Source organism: Ambystoma mexicanum, chromosome 9 (genome assembly GCF_040938575.1).
Source record: "Ambystoma mexicanum isolate Mex_15411 chromosome 9, UKY_AmexF1_1, whole genome shotgun sequence".
NCBI lineage: Eukaryota > Metazoa > Chordata > Amphibia > Caudata > Ambystomatidae > Ambystoma > Ambystoma mexicanum.
In genome coordinates, this window is record NC_090931.1 from 779,974,827 (window position 1) to 780,002,730 (window position 27,904).

At 45.8% G+C, this 27,904-nt stretch overlaps 1 protein-coding gene across 2 annotated transcripts in view; it reads right to left on the reverse strand.

Moving 5' to 3' along the window:
• The window catches only part of DNAH7 (dynein axonemal heavy chain 7), a 1,167,586-nt gene that overhangs the window by 200,026 nt on the left and 939,656 nt on the right, over positions 1-27,904 (reverse strand). For both annotated transcript variants that reach the window (XM_069615701.1, XM_069615700.1), the window contains 2 exons: positions 22,595-22,780; positions 18,278-18,415 (listed from right to left, as the gene is read on the reverse strand). In XM_069615701.1, the coding sequence (XP_069471802.1) occupies positions 18,278-18,415; positions 22,595-22,780 (324 nt within the window). The remainder of the gene's footprint in view (positions 1-18,277; positions 18,416-22,594; positions 22,781-27,904) is intronic.

The window sequence follows — 27,904 nt, forward strand, 5'->3', positions numbered from 1 at the left end:
CCTCCTGGTTCGCTGCGTGCCCCTTAACCTTGAAACGCTTTGGCCTTCGGCTGAAACGCAGATGTATCTGCTGTCACCCCTCGCTACTCCCTCAGCAAGCTTCAGCCTTCACCTCCTTGCACTGCTTGGAATCAAGCCCTTTCTTTTAGTTCTCTCTCGTTTTAATAGCCTATTATATCATAATTCTCTTTGAAGCCGAGTTAGGGCCGGTTCTCATGTTATCCTTATGTGCTTCCATTATCATTTTGAAAACAATAATATCCCAGTTATCTAGTGCTTTATGCCAAATCCCTTGTGCTAAGCACTGTAACAATAGCTGGTATTTCGCAATTTAACACAAGCCAATGTATTGACCTCAGTAGCATGAAACACTGCACAGGAAACCTGTAGCAGAGGCTGCACAAACATCTGGGAAGCAGGCGCTTCACCTGCTGACCACACACACACACACTATTGAAAAAATACTGTAATTGTTCATTTGCAAGCATACACACGCAATCTAGGACCATTACACGTGTTAAAAGACACACAACCACAGACAGTGGCTACATCTCTTAATATACTTCAAAACATTCAGTGATCTTTGAATATTTTATTCCATTAAATCCGCTGCTTTGGGAGGACGCAGGGGTGGACTGGAAACCAAAAGAGGAGATAATTCTCAAAGTGGCCCCATATTACACATTTTCAAATAGCCCAGACCTTTTCTTATGGGAAAATTGGGAAATGCCCCACAAAAGAGGCCCAGGGTGCAGAGGGCTAGCGGTAAAACTCGAGTTCCCTATAGGACAGTCCACCCCTGGGAGGAAGTTATGTATAGCGGATCTATGCGGTTTGCCTCTTTTCCGTTTTCATCCAATCTGCCCTTTCGAATACATAAATCAACCCCCCACCCCCACCAAATCTTTTTTATATCTTTCTGCTCTGGCATGATACGACCCTTTCGTGTGCCTGCCCTTGCCCCTTTTAGTTGTAACTATTAGGTGGCGCGTAAGCCGAAGAGATTGCATTGGCCTGCAGCTGGAGTGAGATGGTCTGTAAGGAGGGACACACAGCGGTGTGAGTGTGGTTTGATTATTTACCCATCTATTGACTGCCTATGACCACTCCCACCAACTACCTGCCCCTCTATGCCCAAAACACATCCTCTTGGGATCTCTTAAAGCTAGCTCTTACAACAGTAACATCAAACGTTGGCCTGCCAGCGTAATCTCTAAGCGGTTTGCTGAAAGTGAATAACGTAATTGCCCTTGTAAATGCGCTACTGGTGTTATTTATGAAGCACTTCCCTTTATCGGCTTCAATTTCTAGAAGCTGGCTCATTCAGAGTTTAAGGCTCGCTGAAAATATCAGGGGGCTGTTGCTTTACCTGGATAGTTTCCACAACCGTGCATTACTGTGTTGTGGTGTGTAAGGGCAATGCACACATACGGATACACCGTGTTTGTGTGTTGCCAGTGCATGCCTGCACATTCTGATGTGCAAGGACCCTGTTCCGTTCCACAGATTAAGAACAGTTCTGCGGCACCAGTAAAAACTGGAGCCATCCATAGAATTCCAAAGGGGAGGTGGAGTGGTGGCAACGGGGGATGCCGTTTTTGTCACCCGAGTCATATGCATGCTCAGGGCATTGCTTGCGACAGAGATGTATGCCATGGTCCCTTGCTGCATGCGTGCAGGCAACAAGCCCATTTCATGGAGAGATTACACATGCAAGTGGTGACTCCCCATTCCACCTGTCGGGTGCTTAGAGGCAGCCTGCCATGTTCAGGGGTAAGCCCGACTCCCAGATTCCAGCTAAGTGATTTCTCAGGAATATTCTGCCAGGATAACAAAGAGTCTTTGCTGTTTGTTAGGATTTAACTAGAAGTATTTTTCTTCTATTGAAACAGCTCTGCATGTTCATAAATACTAAGACCACAAAAGGAGGTAGTTGCTTCTGCCTCCCTGTTTACTAACTCTTGTACGCACTACACATGTCTAATTACCAGCAGGACAGGTACCTTAAGATTAGGAAAGACTTTGAAGCGAGGTTCTTCACCATGTGGGTATGTATTTAATCGGTTTGGGTCTATTTGACCTAAAACATTTGACCTAATCACATCTGATCGAATTAATTTGACTTTTTTTTAGTCTAAAATGCGGGGGTCGGGGGGAGACCCCATGCAACCAGCCGCCCACCTCCCCTCATCCGAATCTATGCCCTTACCCACCCTATATATATCTAATTAAATTTTACTGAAACAAAGGTTAAAAAAAAAAAAATCAACCAGCTCTTCCTTTCTAGTTCAGTTTCTTACCCGGAAACCCTCCTGGTGTTAAAAAAAAAAAAAAAAAACAGTGGTGATAACGGCCGGGGGCTCAATACGCGTCTATCCCAACTGCAAGACTAGTACATTGATGATGGGTGCTGCATAGATGCTTATTACCATAACTAAAGGCAACATCAACATTCTCGTACTAAATCGCAATCGAACCATAATGGAACTGTTTGATCCACTTTGCCCTACTGAAACTAAGTCACATCAGAGTTAAACATTCTTCCCGGTACATGGAACAACTAATCAACAATAAGGGCACCATCCGGTCACTCAAGAAATGCTGGCATAAAACGCAGAGGAACAAAGACATCCTCACTCTCAAGGCCTCACACAGTGGGCCTCATTATGACCCTGGCGGTAGGGGGTTAACGGCGCCGGTAGAGCTGCTGGCGCCGTTAACCCCCTATCGCCTCATTACGAGGTCCGCTCGCGGGACCCGCTAAGGACGCTTGGTTTTACCAGACGTCCTTAGCGGGTCCCGTGATCGGCCCAGCATGCTAACAACGGGCCCGTCATTAACAGGCCCGTTGTTAGCATGCTCCCCTTTCCCATTGAGCCCCATGGGAATGGGGATGTACCGGGTCCGGGTTACCTGAATGGGGAAATACCAGGCCCTCCAAGGTCGGAATAGCCCGGTATTTCCCCATTCAGGGCACCCGGACCCGAGTTTGGAGGTAGCCATGCCCTTCATGGCTACCTCCAAACTCGTAATGAGGCCCAGTATGTGCTTGTCTCTCATCAAAGCCAAAATATGCATATTACTTATGAGCTATCTTGACAGCTGCCAACAGGAGTAAAGCTTTCTTCACAGCAGTCAAACACTGCTCAAACCCACGGCCTGACCTGGTAATGCCTGAGTCTACAGACAAGGAACAAGTTACTTACCTGTAACTGTTTCTGATCTGATCTGTCTTTCTTAGTAGTAACCAATCACTGGTCTCTGGGTCATACTGCCCCCAGCCAATGACTGCCCTCTCCCTAAGCCCCGCCCTCGGCAGCCATCCTCAGATTTGGTAGCACGTACAGTGGCAGTATGACCAAGTGAAGAGCCGCAGAGGGGACGGAGGGAGGGTTTGCATGTGAATTCATGCCAGAACCATGCTGGAGAACAACAGTTACAGGTAAGTAACTTGTTCCTTCTCCAGCATGGGGTCTGGCATGGATTCACATGCTCATAAATATAAGAATGCATAGCAGTACACACATGCACAACCACGGGAGGTGGCAAGGCTCAACATTAAGCATTACATAAAACTCAACATTAAGCATCTCTTACCTCCTCACCAGGCTCAGCTTGAGCAAACAGGTTGCGCAGCACTGCCTGGCTGACTCTGGACTCCTCCCTGGAATCCCAGTCGACGCAGTAGAATCTCGTGAAGGTGTGCGTCGAGCTCCAAAAGCAGCCCTGCAGATATCCAGCAGGGGCACACCAGACAAGAACGCCGTGGTAGCAGTGATCGCACTGGTCGAATGGGCTCTCGGACGGCCGGGCAACGGTCGGTTTGCCAACTGATGACAGTGCATGATGTGGCCAGAGAGCCATCTGGAAATGGAAGCCTTCGAGAGAGCCTTCCCTTGGTTCACAGGTCCAAAGTTCACAAACAGCTGTGATGTCTTCCGAAAACTCTTCTTTCGGTCCACATAGCTACATCCAGCGGGTGCACAGTCCTCTCGGCCGGCGACGAAGGGCTCGTTGAGATGGAAGTCCGACGGCACCTTGGCATGAAGGAGGGGTGCGTCCTCAGCACCACCCTCGTCTCGTGGAAAGTCAAGTATGGAGGCTTGCAGGAAAGGGCCTGAATCTCTCCCACGCATCGTGCAGAGGTGATGGCCACAAGGTGATGGCTGTCTTCCACAACAGAAACTTCAACGGAGCCGAATGCAAGGGCTCGAATGGCGGGCCCATGAGCCTCATCAGCACCACGTTGAGTTCCCATGCCGGGGCTGGAGCCTTCACCGGCGGGAACGATCGTAATAGTCCTTCTATAAACTCCTTCACTAGGCGATGAGAACACAGGGACGATCGTCCCACAGTTCTGGTGTATCAGGAAATTGCTGCCAGATGTATCTTGATGGAAGCGTGAGCTAGTCCAGCTTTGGCCAGCGACAGTAAGTACGGTAGCACTTGAGGGGCTGTAATCCGTAGAGGGTTACTCTTCTGTGCACGGCACCAGACAGAGAACCTCTTCCACTTGTGTCCGTAACACTTGAGAGTTGAGGACGCCCTGGCCTTTGCAAGAACCTCTCTGCAGTCAGCCGGGATATCGTACCCTCCAAACTCTAGTGCTGCCGGAGCCAGGCCTGCAAGTTCAGCGACTCCGGGTCGTGATGAAGAATGGCGCCTCCTTCTCTGGAGAGAAGATATGCAGTCGACAGTTTGACTGGTGGGGACACTGACAAGTCCAGAAGGTCCGGGAACCATATCTGTCTCAGCCACCTCGGTACGACGAGGATCATCCTGCAGCGGGACCTCTTGAGTTGTTGATGAGCCTGAGCAGCAACAGCAACGGCGGAAACGCATACAGGAACAGGCAGTCCCAGGGGAACGAGAAAGCATCGTCCATGCTCCTCGGCTGGGGGATCCTGCTGGCGAACCTCTGGCACTTAGAGTTTATCGCTGTCGCGAACAGGTCGATTTGGGGTTTGCCCCATCGGCGGAAGAGTTGATCCACTTGATCCTGGTGTAGTTCCCACTTGTGGCAAGAGCGCAGCTCCCTGCTGAGAGAGTCGGCAATGGTGTTTTTATCCCTGCTAGATGAAAAGGCACCAGAAACATCCTCTGGGCAACGTCCAAGTGCCACAGATCCTGGGCCTCCTTGGATAGGGCTGGGGATCTGGTTCCTCCCTGTTTCCGGATGTAGAACATCATGGTGGTGTTGTCGGTGAAGATCCTCACCACCTTGCCCTTGAGGGAGGGGAGGAATGACTTGAGGGCCCAGAACACTGCTCGGAGCTCCAGTATGTTGATGTGGAGCAGCCTCTCCTCCGGGAGCCACAGGCCTTTCGCGTGAAGATCTCCAGTGTTCGCTCCCCACCCCTCCAAGGAGGCATCCGTCGTCACCGTCACCTGGTATGCTGGGGTCTGAAAGTCCGTGCCCGCGGCGAGATGCGCGTGGATGCCCCAGCATCAAATCGCCTGGCGGAATACTTCATTGAGCGAAGCTGTCCATTGTTTGTGTCCAATGGGCGTCGAGGAACTCCTGCAGAGGACACATCCAAAGCCTGCACAGGCGCACCAGATAGATGCAAGAGGACATAATCCTGAGAAGGGACTTGATGGACTTCACTCTGGCCACGTCCGTGGCCAGCAGACACTGTACCTTGCCCAGGATGGCCTGCGTTCTTTCCTCCGGACGGCGAGGCCAACTGCGCTACTGTATCGAGCTTGGCTCCCAGAAACAGCGCGACCTGCGACGGAAAGACGTGGATCCCCTGCAGGCACAGCCGTGCCGCCACTGGTGCTAGGCACTTGGTGAACACCCTGGGCGCCGACTTCAATCCGAATGGGAGGGCCTTGAACTGGTAGTGCCGCCCTTGGACTACGAACCTGAGAAACTTTCGGTGTCCTTTTAAGATGGGGATGTGAAAGCACGTGCTGGAGGGTGACCATCTGGAACTTCTGTGCCTTGATGTATTTGTTTAGCCAACGCAAGTCCAGATGGGACGCCAACCTCCTGTCTTCTTTCTGACGAGGAAGTATCTTGAGTATACTCCGGAGCCCCGGAGCCTCTCTGGGACGAGCTCGATGGCTCCTTTCTTGAGCATCACCCTTACCTCTAACAGCAGTTGAGGGATGTGGTTGTCCTTCCTGGCCACGGGTGGAATTCGGGGGCACTTCTTTAGAAATTCCAATGTGTGCCCATGGGCCTCGATGGATTCCCACATGCTGACAAACTTTGTCAGCCGGCCTCCCACCGGGGTGCTTCGGTGGGGGCCCGACGCGGCAGCCGGTTCAGTCTTGCTTGGAAGTAGCCTTGCCGCCTTGGCCTCCCTGGCGACAACAGCGAGATCCACCCGACTTGCCTCGTCCCCTTTAGGCTTCTTGCGACGAGGAGCGGGCCGCCTGATAGTAGGTGGAGGAGCCGTCGCCGAATCCTTTGGAGGCACCTTGCTTGCCTTCGGAGTTCGGAAAGCGCGGCCGCCGCTGCTGCAGAACTCCCTAGGCCCGAGCCGTCTCCGTGTCAGTCTTGATGGCCTGTAGCGACTCATCCACAGTCTTTCCAAACAGATTGTTCCCATCGAAGGGCATGTCCAAACACTTGGCTTGCACGTCCTGGTGGAAATCCGTCGCCTTGAGCCACCCCTGCCGTCGAAGGCAAATGCTGTTGCCCAACTGGAGGAAACCGGTGTCGGCAATGTCCGTGGCCACAGTTATGGCGTGTCCGACGCCACCTCCTCCTCCTCCTGTAGGATCGTCCAGGAGGAAGTCCAACAGGGGAGCAATCTTGTACCACAATTCCCTGTCGGGCCACAATCGCTAGGGCATTGGTTGCCTTAATCGTCGTCGCCGAGATGACTCATCGTCCCACGGCATCCAGCTTCTTTCCCTCACCGTCCGGTGGGGAAGTAGAGGATGAAGCTGATGGTCCCCCCGCTTTCTTCTTGGCCGCTGCTGAGACAACCGAATCCGGGGTCGGCTGCGCCCTAAGGCACAACGGGGCCGTGTCGGGCCCTGGTACTTCTTCTCATACCGGTCCCTCTTGGCAGGTGTCGTGAATAGGTTTTTGCGGAGGGCAAGTCCCTCCTCCCAGATGTCATCCAGCAATGGCACCGCGAGGACCGTCTTCCTCTTGGCCTCGTGCCGTTGGTAGAGGAAGCCTTCCTTCTTCTTCTCCTCAGGGCAGAGCTGAAAAAGCTCGGATGCCCTGACAATCATGGTGTGGAAGGAGCCAATCTCGTCTGGCGGAGATGCCCAAGGAATCGGAGACGGGAGGCCAGTCCCGTCGTCACCGCCGTCGTCATCCGTCCCCGTCGTGGTCGTGTCCATTCCCGTGTCGTCCCTCGGGTTCGGGGAAGGCGACAAAGGCTGAGAAGGCTGTGAGTGCTGAAGGGGCACTGGATGAATTCTCCTCCTCTTGTTCGGAGGGCTTTCCGACTGACCCGGCACAGCTGGGTTGTCCGGCAGGGGGTAGGGGCAGTCTCGTCCTTATCTCCTTGCATAAGGCTTGGATTGCTGTCAAAATGGATTCCTCCCGTGGGGCTTGGCCTCTTCCAGATTCTCGGCCAGCTCCTCCTCAGAGGTTGTGTCCGTGTCCGTAACGGACACCGCCCCCCCTCTTTTTCCACCGAGGTCTTCACGGGGGTCTTCTCAATGGTCTTAAAACAGAATTCCCTCCGCGGAGGCAGGGAATCTCTGGGCCCTGAGGTCGCCTCCACTGGGATAGCCTCCACAGGCTTGGCCAGGGCTGCAGCGACTCCCTCGATAGAGGCCTTAGCTGGGTGGATCAGGGCCTTCGCTGCTATAGGCGCGCTTGAGGCCTTCACCTTAGGGGGAGGGTCACCGCCTCGCTCCCCCTCTGCCGGTTCCTTCGAGATCAACCGGGGCTTCTCCAGAAGCTTAGCCGGGTTCTCGGATTTTCTCTTCCCCGAGCCGGAGCGTTGGCTCGCGGTTGATGGGGTCGGTGAAGGTGCGCCCTGCCTGACAGCCAAGGAGCCTGACCGTTCGGCGCTCCCGGTTCCCACGGACTCGCGGTGCTTTGCCTTCTGTTGGGCCTCCGTCACCGGGGCGCCCTCACAGGACTTGGAAGAAAGCTCGGACTTCTTCTTCTCCTCACCTGTTGGGCTCTTGCCATCCAGCCAGTTGAAGAGGCGGGTCCGGCGATCCCTCATAGTCCGATCCGACATGTTCATGCAAAACACACACTCCTTCTCCACGTGCATTTTGTCCTCGTGGAGGCAATAAAGGCATTTCAAATGCTCGTCCTCCTTGAACACATTTTGTAGGTTGCATCCAGGGCAGATGCTGAACAGTTTGCCGGGAGTCGAGCTTCCCTTATCCTGGGCCATGTTCTTCTCGTCCACGAGGTAGGCCTCAGAAACTTCTGGAATCCCCCAAGAAGCGTAACTCGACGAAAACTTCACCTTTGAGGGGCGTAGATAAATCCGAAACGGGTCCCCGTTGATCAGAAGTAGAAACGGTGGAGCTTGAGGCTCGATTAGACCGAAAAAGGAGATAAATCTCGTTAAAAAAGCGCAAAACACAGTAAAAGCTCGAGAGCTATAGCACGAGGACATGAGCGTGCAGTAATAATTTGAGTATGGCTGCCGAGGGCGGGGCTTAGGGAGAGGGCAGTCATTGGCTGGGGGGCAGTATGACCCAGAGACCAGTGATTGCTTACTACTAAGAAAGACAGATCAGAAACGAAACTGATACTGATTTTTTCTTTACCGAGGATTCCCAGCCTGACGACAGGGAATATTCATATCATGCCAGACCCCATGGTGGAGAAATGCAATGCTATTAACAACTTTTTCCTCAACAACACAGATAAAAGATCAATACAGCAAAATCAGGTTGCCCCCCACTCTCAATCCCTCTCCACAAGGATGGCCGTCCTTACCCCTCCTTAAAATAGTAAATACCCCACTCATCTTCCCAAACACCTTAAAAAACAAGTCTAATCTGTCTCCTCAAAAATCCAACTTCCACCCAGATGATCTTGCAAACCTCTGACTGATTAATAGCCTCCAATTTCCTGGAAAAATCATTGAGGGGGCAGGTGCCAACCAAGCCCACAATCCGATTAACCAACATGGCCTACTTTGCGATTACCTATCTGGGTGCAGGATACAATGCAGCACTGAAACAGCCACCATCAATGTCCATAGACCGCGCTCTTCAAATCAAGGAAAAACGTAATTTATGCTGCCTACAGGGTGGGCTTCTTGAGCACCTATCTCAACTGGTTCACAACTTATCTTTCGGAGGAAGCACCAAGCTGTTCAGATGGGCAACTTCAAGTTAGACCGCAGAGTGGTCACCGGAGGAGTCTAATAAGGATAAACACTCTCCCTTGTGATCTTCTATCTATGGATGGAGCCATTGGGATCACTTCTCAATAACCCAACCATCTCTCTCCACCAACATGCAAATGACACCCAATTATAACCCAACATTAGTGGTACGGAGGTCATCTCACAACTCAGGATTTGCCTCTGTTCTTTCAAGCCGGGATAACAAGCACATACCTGAAAGCTCAATCCCACAAAGACTGAACTTGTCGTACTCGGTCACCCATCTAATCAGGATGACATTCACGGGTGGCTAAAAGACCTGCACTTTAACGGCTTCACACCTCACCTAGCCTGACTGCCAAATCATTTGCATTCACTCTCTCCTTCGGACAACATGCGAACAGGGATGCAACATTAAATTCCCAGAGGTAGTGCAAGTGGCATCACATGACCCTTGACCTCTGATGACATCACAGGAAGTCATGTAATTTGACTCCGCCCCCAAGTGATATCATGGCAAGTGATGGCACACAACCTTTCAACTCTTTACAAAACAGGAAGTGGCATCACATCGCATTTTCCTCCACTTCCTGTTTTCTCAAGGGGTGAACAGTCGTGTACCATCACAAATCATTGTTCCACAGTACACTAAGAAAAGAACAAGTTACATACCCATGGTAACGTTCTTTCAACTGGATGTTCGTCCCACGTAATCCTCATCTTTGATACACCCAAGTCTGTTTGCAGCTTGCTTTGGATTTTATTTTTCATAGAGTCGAGTGCCGTGCAGCATCTAGTCATGGCCCTCGACGGCCTCCGTACTGTCCTTGGCTGTGACATTGATGCTGGTATATGGAACATGCGCAGTGACTATTACCTCAGTTCTAGTTTTTCCCCTTATTCTGCATGCCTTGCTACAGATGGAGACTAATCTGACATTGCGAGAAAGGAAGGTGTAAAACACAGACATTCTTGGCAAACAAGATGGGAGGGCGTTGAGGAATAACATCCAGTGAAAAGAATCTTACCACAGGAAATGTTCTTGTTCTTTGGATGGATTGTGTCCTCCCACGTATTCCTCATCTTTGTGCTAAGAATTTCTATTTATTGATGTTATGGCGAACAGCAACATTTGCTGAATGTATGAAGGGACAACCAAGTTGCCGCTCTGCAGATGTCGTGCACTGGCACCCCTCTTTCCAGAGCCGAAGAAGCTGCCACTCCTATAGTGGAATGCACCCTTTGGGTGAGTCTTTCCCTGCTAGTGAGTAGCATTCAGTAATGCACATAAACTATCCATCATGAAATGGTTTGCTTTGTTACCGCCAAACCTAATCTCTGCTCTGCATATCCTACAAAAAGGTGGTCATTCTTACACACATTAGCCGTCTGTGAAATGTAATAACTTAACACCCTTCTAGAGTCTTCCCGATGAAGCCTCTCTTCTTCTTTTGATGGGTGAGGCATTGGCTAAAAAGTCGATAAGACTATCCGTTACGTTAAATGAAATTCTGACACCACTTTTGGAAGAAAAGTTGAACGGACTTTTAACACTACTGTGTCCTTAAAAACAGACTTAAAAGGTGGTTTTGAAGATAGAACCTGCAGTTCGCGTACCCTGCGGTCAGACGTGATAGATAACAAGAAGGAAGTCTTAAGTGTTAGCATCCTCAAAGGACACAAGTGTAATGGCTCGAAACACTAAGTTCCATTCCCATGTTGGTATGATAAATGGAGTTATTGGAAACAAATTGGTTAGTCCTTTTAGAAACTGTATGACAATCAGCACTTTAAAGTACAATCCCTCATCAGGAGATCTCTTAAAAATCGAAAGTGCTGCTAAGTAGGCTTTGACTATAGTCACTTGTAAACCTGAATGGGTCAAATGGATTAAGTAAGAAAGAAAAGTGGCAAGTTTGCCTGTGAAAGGATCAACTTTCTTTTCCCCCGCACTAGCTGCAAAACTTCCAATGGCAGCGGTATAGGGATTTAGTTGCTGGTCTTCTAGCCAAAAGCAACACCTCCAACACGTCTTCTGGAAGGTCCCAATCCTTGGATCTTACCGGCTCAGACACCAGGCATGAAGATTGAGATTCCTGATCTCTGGGTGAAGAATGCAACCTCCCTCTCGCGAGAGTAGGTCCTCTCTTTGGGGAAGACGAACTGAAGGGCAGATGGCCATTTCCAGAATGTCCGGGTCCTACGTCAACCTGGCCTAATCCGGAGCAATGAGGATCATGGTTTTCCTGAACTACCTCAACCTCCTGATGACAAGAGGAATGACGGGAACCCGTGGAAACGCATACAGAAGTGGCAACTCCCAGTCCACCACAAACACGTCCCCTAGAGCTCCTCTTTGGGGAAATTCCATGGAGCAGAACTGTTTGCACCTCTGATTGACACTGGTCGCGAACAGATCCACTTTAGGCTTCCCCAATGGGTGAAGACCTCCAGAAGGACTTCCTGAGCTAACTCCCACTCATGGGAGATCATGCTCTGCCTGCTCAGAGTGTCAGCCGCTGTGTTTTCCTCTTCGGCTAGATGAACTGCCAGAAGAGAGATTTCTTCTCTCAGTGCCCAGAACCAGAGCTGCATTTCCTCTCTGCACAGGGTCAGTGATCCTACGCCCCTCTCTTGTTGAGGTAATGCATGGCCACTGTATTGTCCGTCATTATCAGGGCACTTTTCCCCCGTATTGAGGGCTGGAAGGCCAACAGAGCTAATCTGACTGCCCTCAGCTCTAATACGTGAATATGGATTCTAGTGTCAGGTTTCCATCTCTTATTCAAGTTTCCTTTTTATTATTTATCCTTTTCAGATTAGCTTTGTGTGGGTGGGAAGTTTTCCATTATAGTTGGTTAGGCCTTAACTTGTTGATTCAGAATCCTGGTTCTGACCCAAGGCAAGATGGAGCCTCACAGTGACAGCTCTGATTGGCTAGAAGACAATGCTGAAAAACAATGAACATTCTAAACTGTCACTCTGTGCCTTTCATCATCAAAACCCCATCTGAGAGGACGTGTTCAGTGGCTGCTCCTGCTTTAGTATTAGGCCTGGTGGATTTTATCCTTCAGATCTCAGCAGTTGAGCGGCTACTTTCTTGGGGGTTTCAGGAGAAGTCTTCAGCTGGCAGGAATTCGTTTTTGAAGATAGGAAAAGCAGGAAATCTTTGTGAATTCACTCAGGAGATAAGTGACTTTATTTTTACTGTAAATCTGTTCATCTTAATAACATTCTCCTTGAAAATTCGTTAAAAGTAGTGTTTCTACTAAAACTATTGAACTACCGGAGTGCGCTTGTGTTTCCAGTGCGGTGTTCCTTAGCGCGAGATTTTGACTGTCGCGTGCGAATTCAAGTGAGCGCGTGCTTTCTAGCGTGTGTATTCCGAGTGCGAGTAGAGGTTGGTCTCGTGCAATTTTAAACGCGCGTGTGTTTTATTGCGCGGGTGATCCTTTGCGCGAAAAGCTATACGCTGTGTGTGAACTAAAGAGCGCGTGCGATTTTATAGCGCGGGTGATCCTTAGCGCGAGAAACTATACGCTGCGTGAGAACTACAAAGCGCGTGTGAAATACAAAGCGCGTGTGAAATACAAAGCGCGTGTGATTTTTAGCGCGGGTGTACAAAGCGCGTGTGAAATACAAAACGCGTGTGAAATACAAAGCGCGTGTGATTTTTAGCGCGGGTGTACAAAGCGCGTGTGAAATACAAAGCGTGTGTGATTTTTAGCGCGGGTGTACAAAGCGCGAGAATCTGTTCGTCGCGTGCCATGTGAGTGCGCGTGTGTTTTTTCCATCGCGAGTGATTTTGCGCGTGAGAATCACTTCGTTGCGTTTGAACTCAATAGCGCGGGTGTTTTTATTTCGCGTGTCTCGCAGGAGAACATTATTGCGCGTGTGGACTATTGCGCGTGTGGATTATTGCGCGTGTGGATTATTTTGATTGCGCGTCTTCATCCGTTTGCGCGTGTTCTTCAACCAGGAAGATTTCTATGTGAAGTTCATCGATAATTTAAATGGAAATAACCTGCGTGTGCATTTAGCACGTGTTTCCTCTTTCTTCAAGGATTCAAAGACTCAAGATAATTATAAATAGTTTGAAAAGTTTTGAAATGACAAGAAAGAACATTTTAAAGACAATCTAATTGAACTACCAGTGCATGTTGGAAAAAAGACAAACAAAGAACTAAGACTTCCAGTTTTGCCTAATGTAAGAAGTTGCTGGGAATTTCAAGTATCGCAAGTAAGAGAGATTTTCAGCTTCTTATCCGCTTCTCTAAGAAATTTCAAGAGAAGAACCAGGTAGGATTCTCAATTATTAGTTAAGGATTAATGTCTTCCCATTCATAAGGTTAAGTAAGTGAATTAAGGAAGTGTATATGTTATTCTTTATCCTCTGCAGGTTCAGCACTGATTAGCCTTGACGCAGTCTGCCTGGTGTTGTTTTGTTGTCCCATTCCCCCTTTCGCTTTGGGGTGTAGTTTACAGAGCTGTATTGAAAACTAGTTCTGGGAAATACATCTCAGGGGGATTGTCGGGGGTTCAGCAGCTTCCGCGGATACAGGACCTCTCAGCCTGACATCTAGACTCCGACTGAGAACAGTGTCCGCTGACAAAGATCTTTCATGTGTGCTTCCCATCCTGTGAGGGCGGCATCTGTCCCAACTGTCATCTCTGGACATGGTTGCCAAAAGGTTTTCCTCTCAGTACATTCTCTCGGCAGGCCCACCACAGGAAATCCTGGGCAACCTTTGTCAGGACCTGGAGAAGGTCTAATTCGGCCAGAGAATTGAGATCTCTGAGATCTGAGACCCCACTGAAGGGACCTCATTCTCAGATGGGATTCTGGCACCAGAAAATGCAGGATGCCATGAGGCCGAGCAACCTTAGGAAGTCGAAGGCCGGGAGATGTTGGACACTACCACATCTTTGGACCATCTGCGAGATGTTGAGCCCTTAACTAGGGTGGCAAGGCTTTTCCCGGGGCTGAATCCAGGACTGCTCCAATAAATTGAAGCTTCTGTGAGGGTGTCATGTGGGATTTCCTGAAGTGCAGGGAGAAGCTCAGCTCATGTAGGAAGTGGCAAGTGCGACTGAGATGACTGAGACTGTTCCGGAGAACAAGTTCTGATAACCAGTCATCCAGTTAAGGGTAGATGTGACTCCACTCCCTATGGCCACCACTGCCATAAGCCTGGTGAAGACCCTCTGGGCATATGTGAGCCCGAATGGCAGAACCCGAAACTGATAATGAGATCCGTGAACCTCAGGTACTTTCTGATGTATTGGCACATGACAGTAAGCATTCCGAAGGTCCAACAAAACCAACCAATCCTGGAGTCAAAGGGCCTGAAGGATCCGCAAAAGAGTTACCATCTTGAACTTGTCCTTCCTGAGGAACTTGTTCAAGCATCTCAAGTCCAAGATGGGTTGCACTCCTCCGTCCCTCTTGGGGATTGGGAAATAGGGACAGTATCAACCCTGCTTCATCTCTCTGCATGTACCAGCACTATTGAACATTTCTCCAAAAGGATGAGAATCTCCTTTTGGAGGAGCAGATCTGGATCCAATTAAGATTGGACTCTTGGGGGAAATCCAGGGGTTTCTTTAAGATTGGAAGGCAATAACCATAGGCTACTGTTTGTAGCACCCATGCATCTGGGGTTATGCCTCGCCAACTCCAGAGATGTTGTGATTGCCTGTCTCCTACCACTGATTTGTGGGTGAGTGAGTCAAAGGGATTTTGCTGTCCCAGCCGCAGCTGAGGGCAATTCAGTGGGTGTTGCGCGGGGAGATCTACCCCCTTTGCCTCTGGCTCCAGGAGGTGCCCTTCGAGTGTATTGTCCGCTTCCTCTTGAAATGGAAGAGTAGAAACGAAAAGAACATCCTCTCCACCCTTGTCCTGAAGGTTGTACAGGTTGTCTTATTGCCACCCCAAGAGATTTAGCTGCTGCTCTTAAAGCTTGCAATTTCTGTAAGCTGCTGTCAGCTTTTTCACCAAACAATTGAGTCCCATCGAAGGGCATGTCCAGCAAATGTGTCTGGACATCTGAGGTAAAACCTTATCTTCTGAGCCATGCCAGGCATCTTAATACTGTACCGGCAGCCATTGCTCTACTTACAGAGTTAACCGTATCCAGGCTTGACTAACAATTGCCTCATAGCATCCTTACCATCCTGTATTAGATTTAAAAAAAAACATCCCTATCTTCATCTTCTGGTGTATGATCTGCTGCTAGCGCATCTCACACTGCTAGTTGATGATTTGTAGCCCAATTCTAATTATGCAACTTATAAGCGCACCATACATTTCATGATGATCTTGATGAAACAATCTCACGTTTCAACATAAAAGAAAGGGCCGCCAAACCAAGTGGAGTCCCCATACAAGTAGCCGCTTTCTGAAACATGCCGAGCATCTGCTCTTACGAAAGCCTTGGATGCAGGCCCTGTCTACAACCTCCTTTGTTCCTCTGACAAATCGGATCCATGCCTGCAACGATGACACTGTTTCTTTTTATGGGAGGGAAAGGAAGAAGAGTGGCTCTGAGAGTGGGATCTCTTCTTAGACTTTTTTTCTATTCCTACACTCATTTTCAGGAGCAGGCCCCTAAGTATCGGGCTCCGATGACCGGGCGGTCGAGCAGGCTGGGGATTTAGAAGGGGGCCGGCCTATCACGAGTTTCGCAGCCCTTTCCCATAGCGATTTCGGGTTCATTTTTCTACAAGAACCACAGTCCTCAGTGACGCGACTGACACCGAGGCACAACCCGCAGATGCTCTGTGGGTCCATGATGGATATCTTGGAACTACAGTCCTTGCAGCACTTGAAGCTCGACACTTTGGGAGTGGACATTGTGTCGAAATCTCATTGAACAAATGAAAATTCGTCAGTTGAAAATTCTCGTGAGAATTGTTGCGCGAGCAGCGTGATGAATGCTCAGAAAAAAGGAACTGAGGTACGGGTGCATAGTGATCCAGTATATGTACGATGACCAACGTCACGTCCGGAGTCGAATGTCTGCCGTATCGAGTCAAGAGGGATCGATGGCCAAGTCGAGGTGCACTACGCCCTCTGCTGAAAAGCTTCCAGAGCATCCGACACTGGAAGGGATCTCTATCCGATGAGAAATCTGTAGGAGAAAAGCAATCCATTGAATGTATATTCTTGCTCACTATTCCAATCACCTGATTGACTAATGACCCTTCCCCGGGTGTGAATCATAATGAGATGCCTGTCTAAACAGTGAGCAGCAACTCCTGCAACCTCCAGAGAACCTTTTGGGTGAAGTGCATTTTTCTCTTCTGAAAAAATTCAGGGTACTCGAGCTAGGTTTTACTTCTACGTTTCTGGGTCAATTATAGAAAAGATTTTAAACACTAAATTGGAGTCTTCGAATAAGGATTAGATCCCTTCTAATCTCCCACCTGCTTATTGACAGAACTGTGTTTATGTGGTGTTGATCAATGATCTAGTCCCTTTTCCTGGGTACTGACTGAGTGTGCCCATCCACGTTGTCTTCGTTGGCTAAGAGTAACTTAAATAAATTCTGGTTCTTCAGGCCATTCTGCTTTAAGGCCAACAATCTGCACACAGCTAGTTGATGATTTTTTAGCCTGATCCTAATTATACACCTTACAAATGCACCATACATTTCATGATGATCTTGATGAAACAATCTCACGTTTCAACATTTGTGTGCATACTGTAAAATGGAGGTTGGCCACATGTGAAATACTAAAACCTACGCAGCAAAGAAATACAAGTATGATGAACGCATTAACAAGCCTGATGCTTCAAACATTTAAACTGCCTTTGAAAAGTCCCAGAGATCTTCCACAGTTGCAAGACAATGGAATGGTAAGAAGAAACAAAGTTTAAAATAATGTATCTAATTTCGGTTTGTGAACATCTGGAATTCTTGTTCTTTCGTATTAAATGCTGGCCACTGGTGAGATGACCAGTCTAGATTACACAGCCCCAGCAACAAGAGTGTTCCTGTAGTTGGCTTAGAGAGCCATTTATCTCCACTCTACCCTATATATTATGCGTGGAGCTGGAACAGCCGGGCACCAGGTTTAGTACGGGCTCCACTAAAATATCCATGGGCACTTGCTTCCATGTCCTATCACATTTTCTGCCCGCAGTTGTTGCCAACTCTGGATCTAGCAGTAAACCCCGATTACAAAAGGGTTGCTCCCACCTCTACAAAGGGTGTTCTTAGGGTAAGCTTAACACCATGGTTTTCAAGTCATTTATGAGGGTTATATCTGATTTTACTGACACAAATTTCAGAGTGATGCATTTAACCACGGCCATAATACTGAAAAACACAGAATAAAAAAATGTAAAAATTGGGGGTGCTACTTAACCTCTGGCTTTTCTACCCTTTTTACTCCACCCCAACCCCATCCCGACTCATTTGAACCCCTTACTCCACTATCCCATATATATTTAATTAATATTTTCGGGTTTTTTTAGGTGTTATGTACTTCAGTGGAATGTACCACTCCGTTCTGTTTTCGGTAAAATGACTGGGTACCATTTATGAGTAGGGTAGTAATGGTAAAAACTTGTGCCATTTTAAGTAGCTCATATTTTTAAAATACCACCCAATTATGAGTACAGATCGAGAGGGGTAGATATAATATTTTATATGTAGCAAATGATCTGTTTACTCAATACAATAAATATCTCATGTGATTCTCAACTCATAATTAGTTGGCATAGGAGGTATTTAAAAACCACATATCATAATCATAATGAGGCCCACATGCGTATTTCTGAGGCTGATTTTTAAACCTCCTTGCAAAATGCTATGTTTGCACTTCTATCACCTCCACGCAGGAATGTTGATGTATTTGTATCTGTATCTGTCTTATAGGTGAGAGCAAATCTTCGATCTTGTGGAATCAAGGTATAGTTTAGGTATGAGGATGACATGTTCTTAAGATACACTGGTTGCTTTTCTGCCAAGCAGCGGTCTAGACATTTTATTTCCTACCTGAGTAAGAAGAATATTGTCAAATAGCAGCTGAGTCTCCGACTGATCCTTGGTGATGTCAGCATTAGCATTCATTCCGAAGATCTCTGGCGCAGGGTTCAGTGGAAGCGTCTTTGTGTATTCAATGTAATGGCTATACTGAAAGGATAAATGTCAGAGTTGTAAAGAAGGTCATGACCTTGCTGTTCATTTGAGTAAAATGTAAAGTGTTACGCAGAAGGACATAGCAGACTCTCTTTAATTAAAGTATAATGCAACAGTTGAAAAAGGCAATATAGCAAGAAAGAAGGAACCCAGCACACAATAGCTTTGAACCCTGGAACAGCTTCTCCTCCCGCCTACAGGGCAAAGAAATTCACCTGAGGTGTACAGCGCAACTGAAAACCATACACTTACCAACACCGACCGTTACTAAATAGTCCTTTCCCTCAACCGGGTCTAGCAGTTGCTATACATAAATTAACCTCTTCATGACATATGCCCTTGTTGACTCAGTTATGCCATGCTGTGATATTTGCCTGGCTCAGTACTGCCTCAGAGGAAAGAAATCTTACAAACTCTGGTCTCCATTTGCGCCCCCGGTCTAGGACACTTTTGCCGACATACACTTTAAACAAATTACTTTTTACCATTTTGTTTTTGGACTTTTTATTGCTGCAAAATAGGGAGTAATAGGAGGTTTGAGAGCCCCCCCCCTCCCCTTTTGCGTCAAAAATATTCGGCAAAAAAAAGTTGCAATCATATTTGTGTGTCTTGAACTATAAGGGATTAGGAAGTCCTAGGATACGAAACCCTTGAAAGCCTGCATCTAGTTAGGACTGTGGATCAGCTGCACCACTGGACTGAGAAAAGATCAGCTCTATGTGAGAAACGTTTGTTTGCTTGCAGAAAAATAAAAACTTTTTGGGGATAAAAAAAAACATTATGAACTATACATTTCGAGTCCGGTCTTTTATGTGTCTCATCTGCCCTACGTGACATCCCATTGCGGTATGTGGGCAACTGCAGCCACTTTCCCCAGATGCTGTCATGGCCCAGACCCGATCAAAGCACCTGAAGAAGCCACGTTGCCTTGCCTGCCACCAGTCCCACAGGCCACTTTGACTGCATTATAGGTCCATGAGCCAATAGCCACTTGCCATGCCCCGCAATTCTATCCATAATATTGATTACTTAAGAAAAATAAATGATCTACATATGCATACAAATGAATTATGTTAGAGAGAAAAAATGCACCAAAACATCTGTAGCCCCAAACACACGCACCCCTCTACAGTCATGGGCGGTATGGTCAGTGGAACAAAACGAAATGAAATATATAGTGCAAAATATCAATTGTACCATACAGAAAACACAGTAGGATCAGAACAACACAACAAAACGAAAACTATTCTATGAAACACACAATCTGATCTGCCACACCGAACAGGTAGACGAACCCCTGTAATTGTGCAGTAGAGTTTGAAGCGCTCTCTCTCTCTCTCTCTCTCTCTCTCTCTCTCTCTCTCTCTCTCTCTCTCTCTCTGCTGGATAGATACCCTCTCTGATTTAAAATGGAAGCCATGGAACTGGGAGTCTGTGGACATCTCCAGATTGTGCCCCACAGCTTAGTCTTTGACCCTTGAGGCTACCTTTCTGCTGCTGGTCCTGCAGATCTTGCAACCTTTGCTCTTCCACCTCCCCATCCTTACCCAGTTAAATCTATTATATAGGGAAGGATACTTTCTCAGTGTGCTAGTGAAACTGATTCCCCTGAGCCTTTGTTCGGTCATAAGCATGTCCTAACAACCATCTTTGGCAATCTGGCTCCTGTTAAACATGTATGAAAGAAAAAAGAATGACCTAGTCCCAACCATGGTGCACATTCTTAAAGGGTAGCTCTAAACATGAACTTAGAAGATTACATAGAAAATGGATTCTTCCTAAATCTCAGGCTAATGAAAGTAGGTGTAGGTTATCTGCTCATAACCTATAAAAAAAAAGTAGTGAAATACCAAAACAAGTTAATATACTACTTACATCTTTTATTCCCCAAACCTGTCCCAAGAGCATTTAAAGCTCGCCTCACTGAGTGTGCCTAACATTCTTTCTTTTGAAATTACCAACTCAACTGCTCTAATGCAACAGGATAGACATGTTTTCCATTCTACCTTGGATTCTATCAATTCTGAACTGGTTGAAATATGTCCAACACCAGATTTAGATACTAAAAATCAAATCTGTAACAAAACTAATTAGCCATTCAAATTCGATGCTTCTCGCCCTCTTTTTGTGACCCAAACTGATTCTTACCAAGCCAGATCTAAACCGTCAGGTTCACCTAATTATTGTTGACCTGCAAACATGTGTAAAGATTTAGCTAGACCAGGGTTGTCCAACCACATACCTCGAGGGTCGGAATACTGATGGTTTTCCAGATATCCCTCATTAATATTCATGACAGCAAATGTGCCTACATTTTCAATCATTGTATGCATGTATGTATTGTATGCAGATTGATCTCATGAATATTAATAAGCGGTGTCCCTAAAAAGCCAACATGTTTCCAGTACTCCAGCACTGGAGTTGGACAACCCTGAGCTAGACGGACTTAGAATTAATATTTCATAATCAAAAATGTATGGGCTTTAGTTTTAGAAACTCTAATAGAAGCCACTTTTGTTGGACAATGTGCTCTTCTAAACCTTTTTAACATAACAGATAAGATGGTGACAACTATCCTAAGCAGGTTAAACAATCACAAAAGTCTATAAGAAGACCTGGTTACATAGAAGTGTGGGGAAGAACATTTTTAAATGAGTCAATTAATATGGTACTCTTTCTTAATGAGTGGAGCAAGAGAGAGGGCATCCATGTTAGCCAGGAAAAGCAAATAGTAATATTGTTGGGATATTTGCTGGACAACGTGCCACTCCCTCAATAAATAAACAACAGCTCCATCGTTAAAAAAATAAATAACAGCTGACAAACTGGCTATGATCCTCATACCGGTTTTAGTATGTTGAATCATACATCAGTCGAACTGATCGCTGTCACAATGGAGATACCATTTTAGGGTTTTAGTATGATCTGCATTTGCCATGGTAGAAAAATGATTCACAATGGCAGTAAACAACATTGCTTTAACTGGCCCGATTATTCTAAAATGAAAAAGATCAGATTGAAATTAACATTCTATAAAAGCAATATTTAGAAAATTGAATAATTTAAGACTGAATAGATATAAAAATATGTCAGAAGCAATTGAAAACCTAAATGTTTTTGTTCACATACAGTCAGAAATTACAATATTTTTGGGCAGTATATATGTAGAATTAAGCCTTTAGAAATGCAACAGGAAAGTGTGGACACGAGTGATTTTGCCACAGGAAAGTGTGTGCTGTGTCTTACATGTATTCTGAGCGTTTTGAGCAGTGTGTAAGTGGCATATTTGAACTTTGGAGCACCCTGTGCTTTGGAGTCAGGTCCAGCCTGTAGGTTAGGTATGTACGGTTCTCATCTTGATTGTAATGGCTGCATAGTTTGAAAGGCGTTTGCGATGCTCCCTCGAGTCTGTGCTGATAATTGGATAATGAGGAAGGAGAGTAAGTTGGAAGGAGGAGGCTTCAACAATTTGTCAGAGGGATGTCTGTTGCTATAGGGGGCTGTCTTAGTTCATGTTCAAATTAGCATTTGTTTTGGGCAAGGAAAGTGAGGCTATATTCTGGGCTGCTTAGTAATGTTTAAGTGCTGTGGAATTGTATTTCCCTGAACAATAGTGCACTATACTTCTATGTTGATTTTAACAAATTACACTTATGTATTATTTGTTAAATTGTGCTTTCCTTTTTCGCCTGCAAAGGTGATGGCTTTTCACTGACTATGCAGTACCTCATGCAGGGACATGCATAATGGCAGCAGTATTTAGACACACTACTTCTAAACCCTGATGTAGGACTCCCTTCAGTGTTTTGTACATGGAGTCCAGGGGGTTGTGGATTTACCTTCCTTTCTGAGGAACCAATAGCACTTTAATGGACTTGTTTTAGATTCATTGTTCATGTTCACACTCCTGCACCATTTGCATTAAATTGAATGGGAACGTGTTTTTTAAGACACATAAGAATCCAACTTTGCAATCCAAGCAAAAGAGTTTCTAACACTAATTTACAAACAAAGGAGGTAGCTGAAATGTATTAGTGAAAAGGAAAGAATAATGACGCAGATTTAAGATTTTAAACATGTTCATTGACATTCATCCAACCATTTAAACATTCAGCCAATTGTGACACGCCTGGCCAATAATGATTATCATTTCACAAAATAATTACTACTTACATCTCCATCAAAGGGAGCAAAATAGAGGCCGCTCGAGTCAAACTTGTAGTCTGGATCCTCAATCATTTGTGGGGTGTAGAATTTGTTTAAAACAGTGCGTAGAGTGCGACGATCCCAGTCATCTGTAACTCTTCCGCCATAGTTACATTCTCCAGTCATATATCGAATAGCATCATAAGGAAGCTCCTGAAACGTTGGAAGGCAGAGTTAGATTACCAGCACAGTGCAAGTGTTCGAAATGGTTACTTGGCAGAGCTAGCCAATCATCTATGCTTAGATGCCACCTTAAAGGTAAAAGCCGAACTTCTAAACAAAGGCCTTACCTATGAGCCATTAGTGTCTCAAACAAAAAGCGTCCACTTTTACCTAAAGTGGATATTGCACGGAGGGGGCTGCCTCCCTTTTCACCTGTGGGTAAAAAGTTCCCCTCTGATTCATAATCATCTATTCTGGATTAGAAAACAACCGTGTAAAACATGGTGGGTTACATGTTTTACATATTTGTTTACACTCTGTTTCAAAAAAAATGTGTACATGCCTCCCGCCATTAAGATGGTGGGAGGCATTTACAAGAGATTCCTATGGAACAGACCTGATTTGATCAGGTGTAAAGTTAGGTGGATTCCATAAGCAGCCATTGGTTCAATGCCAGCATGAAAATATACGCTGGGTTCCGTGTTTTTTGAATGAAACATTTTTTACATAGATTTTTGTTTCCCACTGTTTTAAATATTCACAGCTGGAAAATGCAGCTAGGCCCCCCATGCGAACTCCGCTAGCCCTCCACCCCAGCCCTCACAAATTAATAAGCTCTTTCCCAAACTCACTATCTGTTTTTTTATTTACTATGTTGTAGGTGGATTTAATTGCATTGAATATTCTGCACTGAAAAATATCTTGGGCGACTATTTAGTAATGAAATCATTAGATGGAATTAAACCATGTGGTGCTTTGAAGTAGAGCAGGGAAGCATGATCAAAAAGTATAGCGCATTCTGTGCTCACACTCCACGTCAGAACAAAAAGAAAATACCAGAGATCGGAAAAAAGGTATAAAGACAGGGGTGAATGTGTAACGCCTTTGATTACCCTTTTTCCATATTTAGCGGACATAAAATGACCCCCAAAGATCCATAATATATAAATGAATGACTAAACAAGTCGAAAATGTAAATATGCGTACAGTTAAAAGAGTAAACCAGAAGATGTTTTCAAAGAATATATCTACTGAAAGCAATTACTTAACTCAATTCAGTTTTAATGCACAAAGTAAAGCGTGTTACATTCACCTCTACTTGCCACAGGCAATGTTGCATGCTGCGTCATGGCACGTGAACTTGGGCCTCACGCTAATGACTTTGTCATAAGGATCTTTAGGCCAGGTTCATGTTTCAAGGAGCTGGTAACCTGAGGAACCTCTGGGAATATGTCACCTCTCATCAGAGTTATCGCTAGTGAGGTCGGGGTGCTATAGCCCCGGGTCTTTTGGTTGTAGCCCTGGATAGAAGCTCAGGGGCTACAACCATGGCCATCTTAAGCACTTTTGGGGCCCGGGGCAAAGATACCTTTGGGGCCCCCGTCCACCAAACCAAAGGAATGAATGAAGACAGAATATCTGGTCGCGCCACGCTTGTCGCAATCATAACACATCTTGATATGCTGTTTTGCAGTGATCAAAATAGGCATGGGTACTCCCTTTCAGTACCCTTACCCTCTTCATTCTTGCTGTAATCAGAATGTTCAACAAGTAGCATTTCAAGGCCAACAGTAACAGTCCATGAGTTGTGTTGTAGCATCACTAGGAGCCACGAGGAAGGTATGCCGGCCATAGCATGAAGTACACAGGAAAACAGTGCACATGATCCAGAATAAACAGTACTAATCGGCTGTCTCGCTAAATGCTAAAATGCTCAATCAGGGATACAGGAGACCAATTGAAAGCAAGGAGAAATAAAGCTTCCCATACCAGAGCATAGATAGTGGATGAGGATTAGAAGCTACCAGGAAGGTCTCCATGTCCTGACAGACTGAGATTACAAGAGGGACGTCGTTTTCACATAGTGTTGCCATTAGAGAGCAAAGAAACATGTTGCTGTAGTGTGCAATAGATCAATACTCACTATTATTATAGAGAAAGCGAAACTATAGCTAGTGAACCCATGGGTGAGGCTTTTTTGAAGATCATACATTGATAATGAAATTACTCTGGAGGGTGACAATTTTGTAAAGTTTAGGGACCGGCAATTATGACAGGTTAGACAATACCGTTTACATGATATCCCCAGGATCACACCGGTTGAGCAGTGAAGCTGGGATGTGTGTCAACTCAGCAATTTATGCACGTTACCACTTTCCTTTCCAGTTCCTACTATGAATTTAAATAATCCCATTTTATAGAACTGATTTGGAAAGTACACAAATCACATAACCCAATATTTTTATTGTTATTTGACATTTATATGGCGCTCTATATATCACTGGTATGACCTCAAAGCGCTTGTGGGTTGAACACCCTTGGGGACCGTAGTCCAGGTCAGTCTAGACACTAGGGAAGTATAAGGTACTTGGGTACACTCAGTATGTGTGTAGCTAGTGTGAATTGCATGATGGTAGCTGCATCCTAACATTAGGTGTGATGGCAGTGAGAAATGAGTTGAATGTGTGCATTCAGGTGGTTGGTTTCCAAGACTGCATTCTGATGGTATTAGGCTTGTGTAGGACAAATTGTCAATTTTAAATGCACACTATTATAAGCATATCATGCAAAATGGGAAGGACTCTAGCTTTACTGTCTCCATCATCAAGGTGGTTAAGTACCAGCATACTTATTGATGTGAGCTTGAAAGATTTCATCTGGGTTTTAATTTTGTGTTTTGAAGCTTTAAATACACCCACAAGACTGATGTAATCGTTATTTATACATTTGTAGACAAACCTTAGAATTCTACAAAACAAAAAATGTTTTTTGTGTCAATTGAGAAGACCTTAAAATATGCTTGCCAGAGGCCTGTGATATCTGGTCTGCTCTCTCTTCTGGGTAGAACCATTTCCACTCAAATGGCCTACATAAAAAGAAAGATCAGGCAATGGCTGGAACAATACCACCAGCATGCGAGAGGGCAAATCTTTCAACAGATTACAGCACAGTAATGTGAGTGATATAGAATTTGCCCAGGATCACTGTGTCATCTGCTGGCAAAACCAGGATACAAGTATGAACGCTTTTGGCTGCCCAATAACCTCGCAGACTAATACTTATGCTCCTCATTAGAGATGGTGCCTAAGGTTTACAACTGCCTATCTGTACAAACCAATTTCTAGACCTTCACTATACTGATGCTATGTTTTATAGCAGCCACTATCTGATGCAGGCACATTGCTGATAACAGCACCTATTGTGCTACAAAACAAAGTACATACACATGCAGGTTTATTAACTTCAGACATAGGAAAGGCTGGGCCGACCTTGCTGTAATTTGGTATTTATAATTTGCACATAAACACCAATTTCTGAAATGAGTGCTTAACACTGAGCTAGCTTCTGACCCATCGCAGCACTTACATTTATTAATATACATTTCAACTTTGGTTATTGCACAAGATCAATATAATCCCCACAGGAAGGTGAGAATGCTACAATAGTTGTGCCGTAGTGACCGTAGAAACTATGTATACTACAGTGAACACAGAAAGCATTACAGGATGAATTGATCAGGGCAATAGTTTGTATTTAGAGCCTCAGTAGCATGTCATAAACAGCATACCATAAAATAATATGACATGCGCTATTAATTTTGGTAAACAATTTGAAATTGACTTAAGAGCAGACAGCATTGTGGGGCCTCCTCCAAAGTGGCGGCCTGGGGCAAGTGCCCCATTTGCCCTCCCATAAAGACGTCTCTGGCTATACCAAAAGGTTAGCTAGCCCAGAGTCCCGACAGCGTACCCCTGGACCTTTTCCAGACCTAGCAACAACCCTGCCACACATGGAGGTTCCAAAGCTAATTGACATCAGGGGGAAAGGACTACGATGCTCTTTAATTACTAGGTTGGGCAACAACCTTTGTCACACTGGCACTGGGCCATTGAGGAGTTTTAACTGGATATTCTTATCTAAGTCTGTAAGAATTTTAGAGGAGTCTTGTGGGTCTTTATCGTGGTGAGAGTTTATTACACCGTTCAGCCGACACGTGTTTCGACCCTTGCTAGGTCTTTTTCAAGTCGTGTATTTAGGAGTTAGCAAACATCAATGTGGTGAGCTCTGGATTAGTAGCTCATGTTGATTATCAGACTCTCTCAACGCGCTCTCAGTACGGCCTGGAAACTCCTGCAGACTCAAACACTCTGCGACGCTCTGCGTCCGGAGTGGATGATTTATGGAAATGCAGATGATAGTAGAGAGTGAAAGCAGACTAAACACATTCTCAGCATGGCCTGGACACCCCTGCAAACCCCATTGTACGTGCAATCCAAACCCCCCAAACAAACACACCTGCTGCTTAAGGGAATGCTCAGTGCAGTTCAATGAAGTGCAAGTTTCAACTTCTTCCTACACTTTTATTTTAAAACACAACCATTTCGGAACGGTTTCTTTTTAAGATAAAAGTATAGGAACAGTACAACTTAATTAAAAAAAAGTAGAGGAGCACTGCTCCCAACCGCTCCCACCCCCTTCGACCACTGTAACAGTGCTGCGGTCCTCACTACATTACAAGCTCGTAAGGCCCGCCACCTCGGATACTGTCACCAAATTATATTGGTTCATACTACACTTTTTTGCAGCTTCATAAGATCAACGTTATACATTCAAAGTTGCCCTAAATGTCGACAAGAGAGGGGAGACTCAATGTTTATATTAATCAGGGATAGGTATAAATCAGTCGAAATTCACATTATTGCCTGGACAGGACACGCACGTATTAAGTTAAATGTAGCCATACAAATGTCTTTTTATAACCAAGGCATTGCACACAACCAAACCCAGATTAATGTCTCTATGTAAAGAAAATAAATTGTTGCACCGGTATGTTAGAACATGAACGTCAACCTAAAATGGAATTTTATAAGTCATAATACACTATTGTTTGCAGACAGAATCAGGGTAGGGTGAAATAAGAGCACGTCATATCCCACCATGTACGAAGGAATATGGATTCTATGTCGAGAAGGGAGGCTTCATATTATGCTTGGTCTTCTTTACTCTCGACAAACGGCAGCAACAAAAAAAAAATCATGGTTTAACAATTTTGACAACTTTCACCATGTGGCTAGGACCCCATGCCAAGATGGCAGTCACGCCCCTCTTCACGAA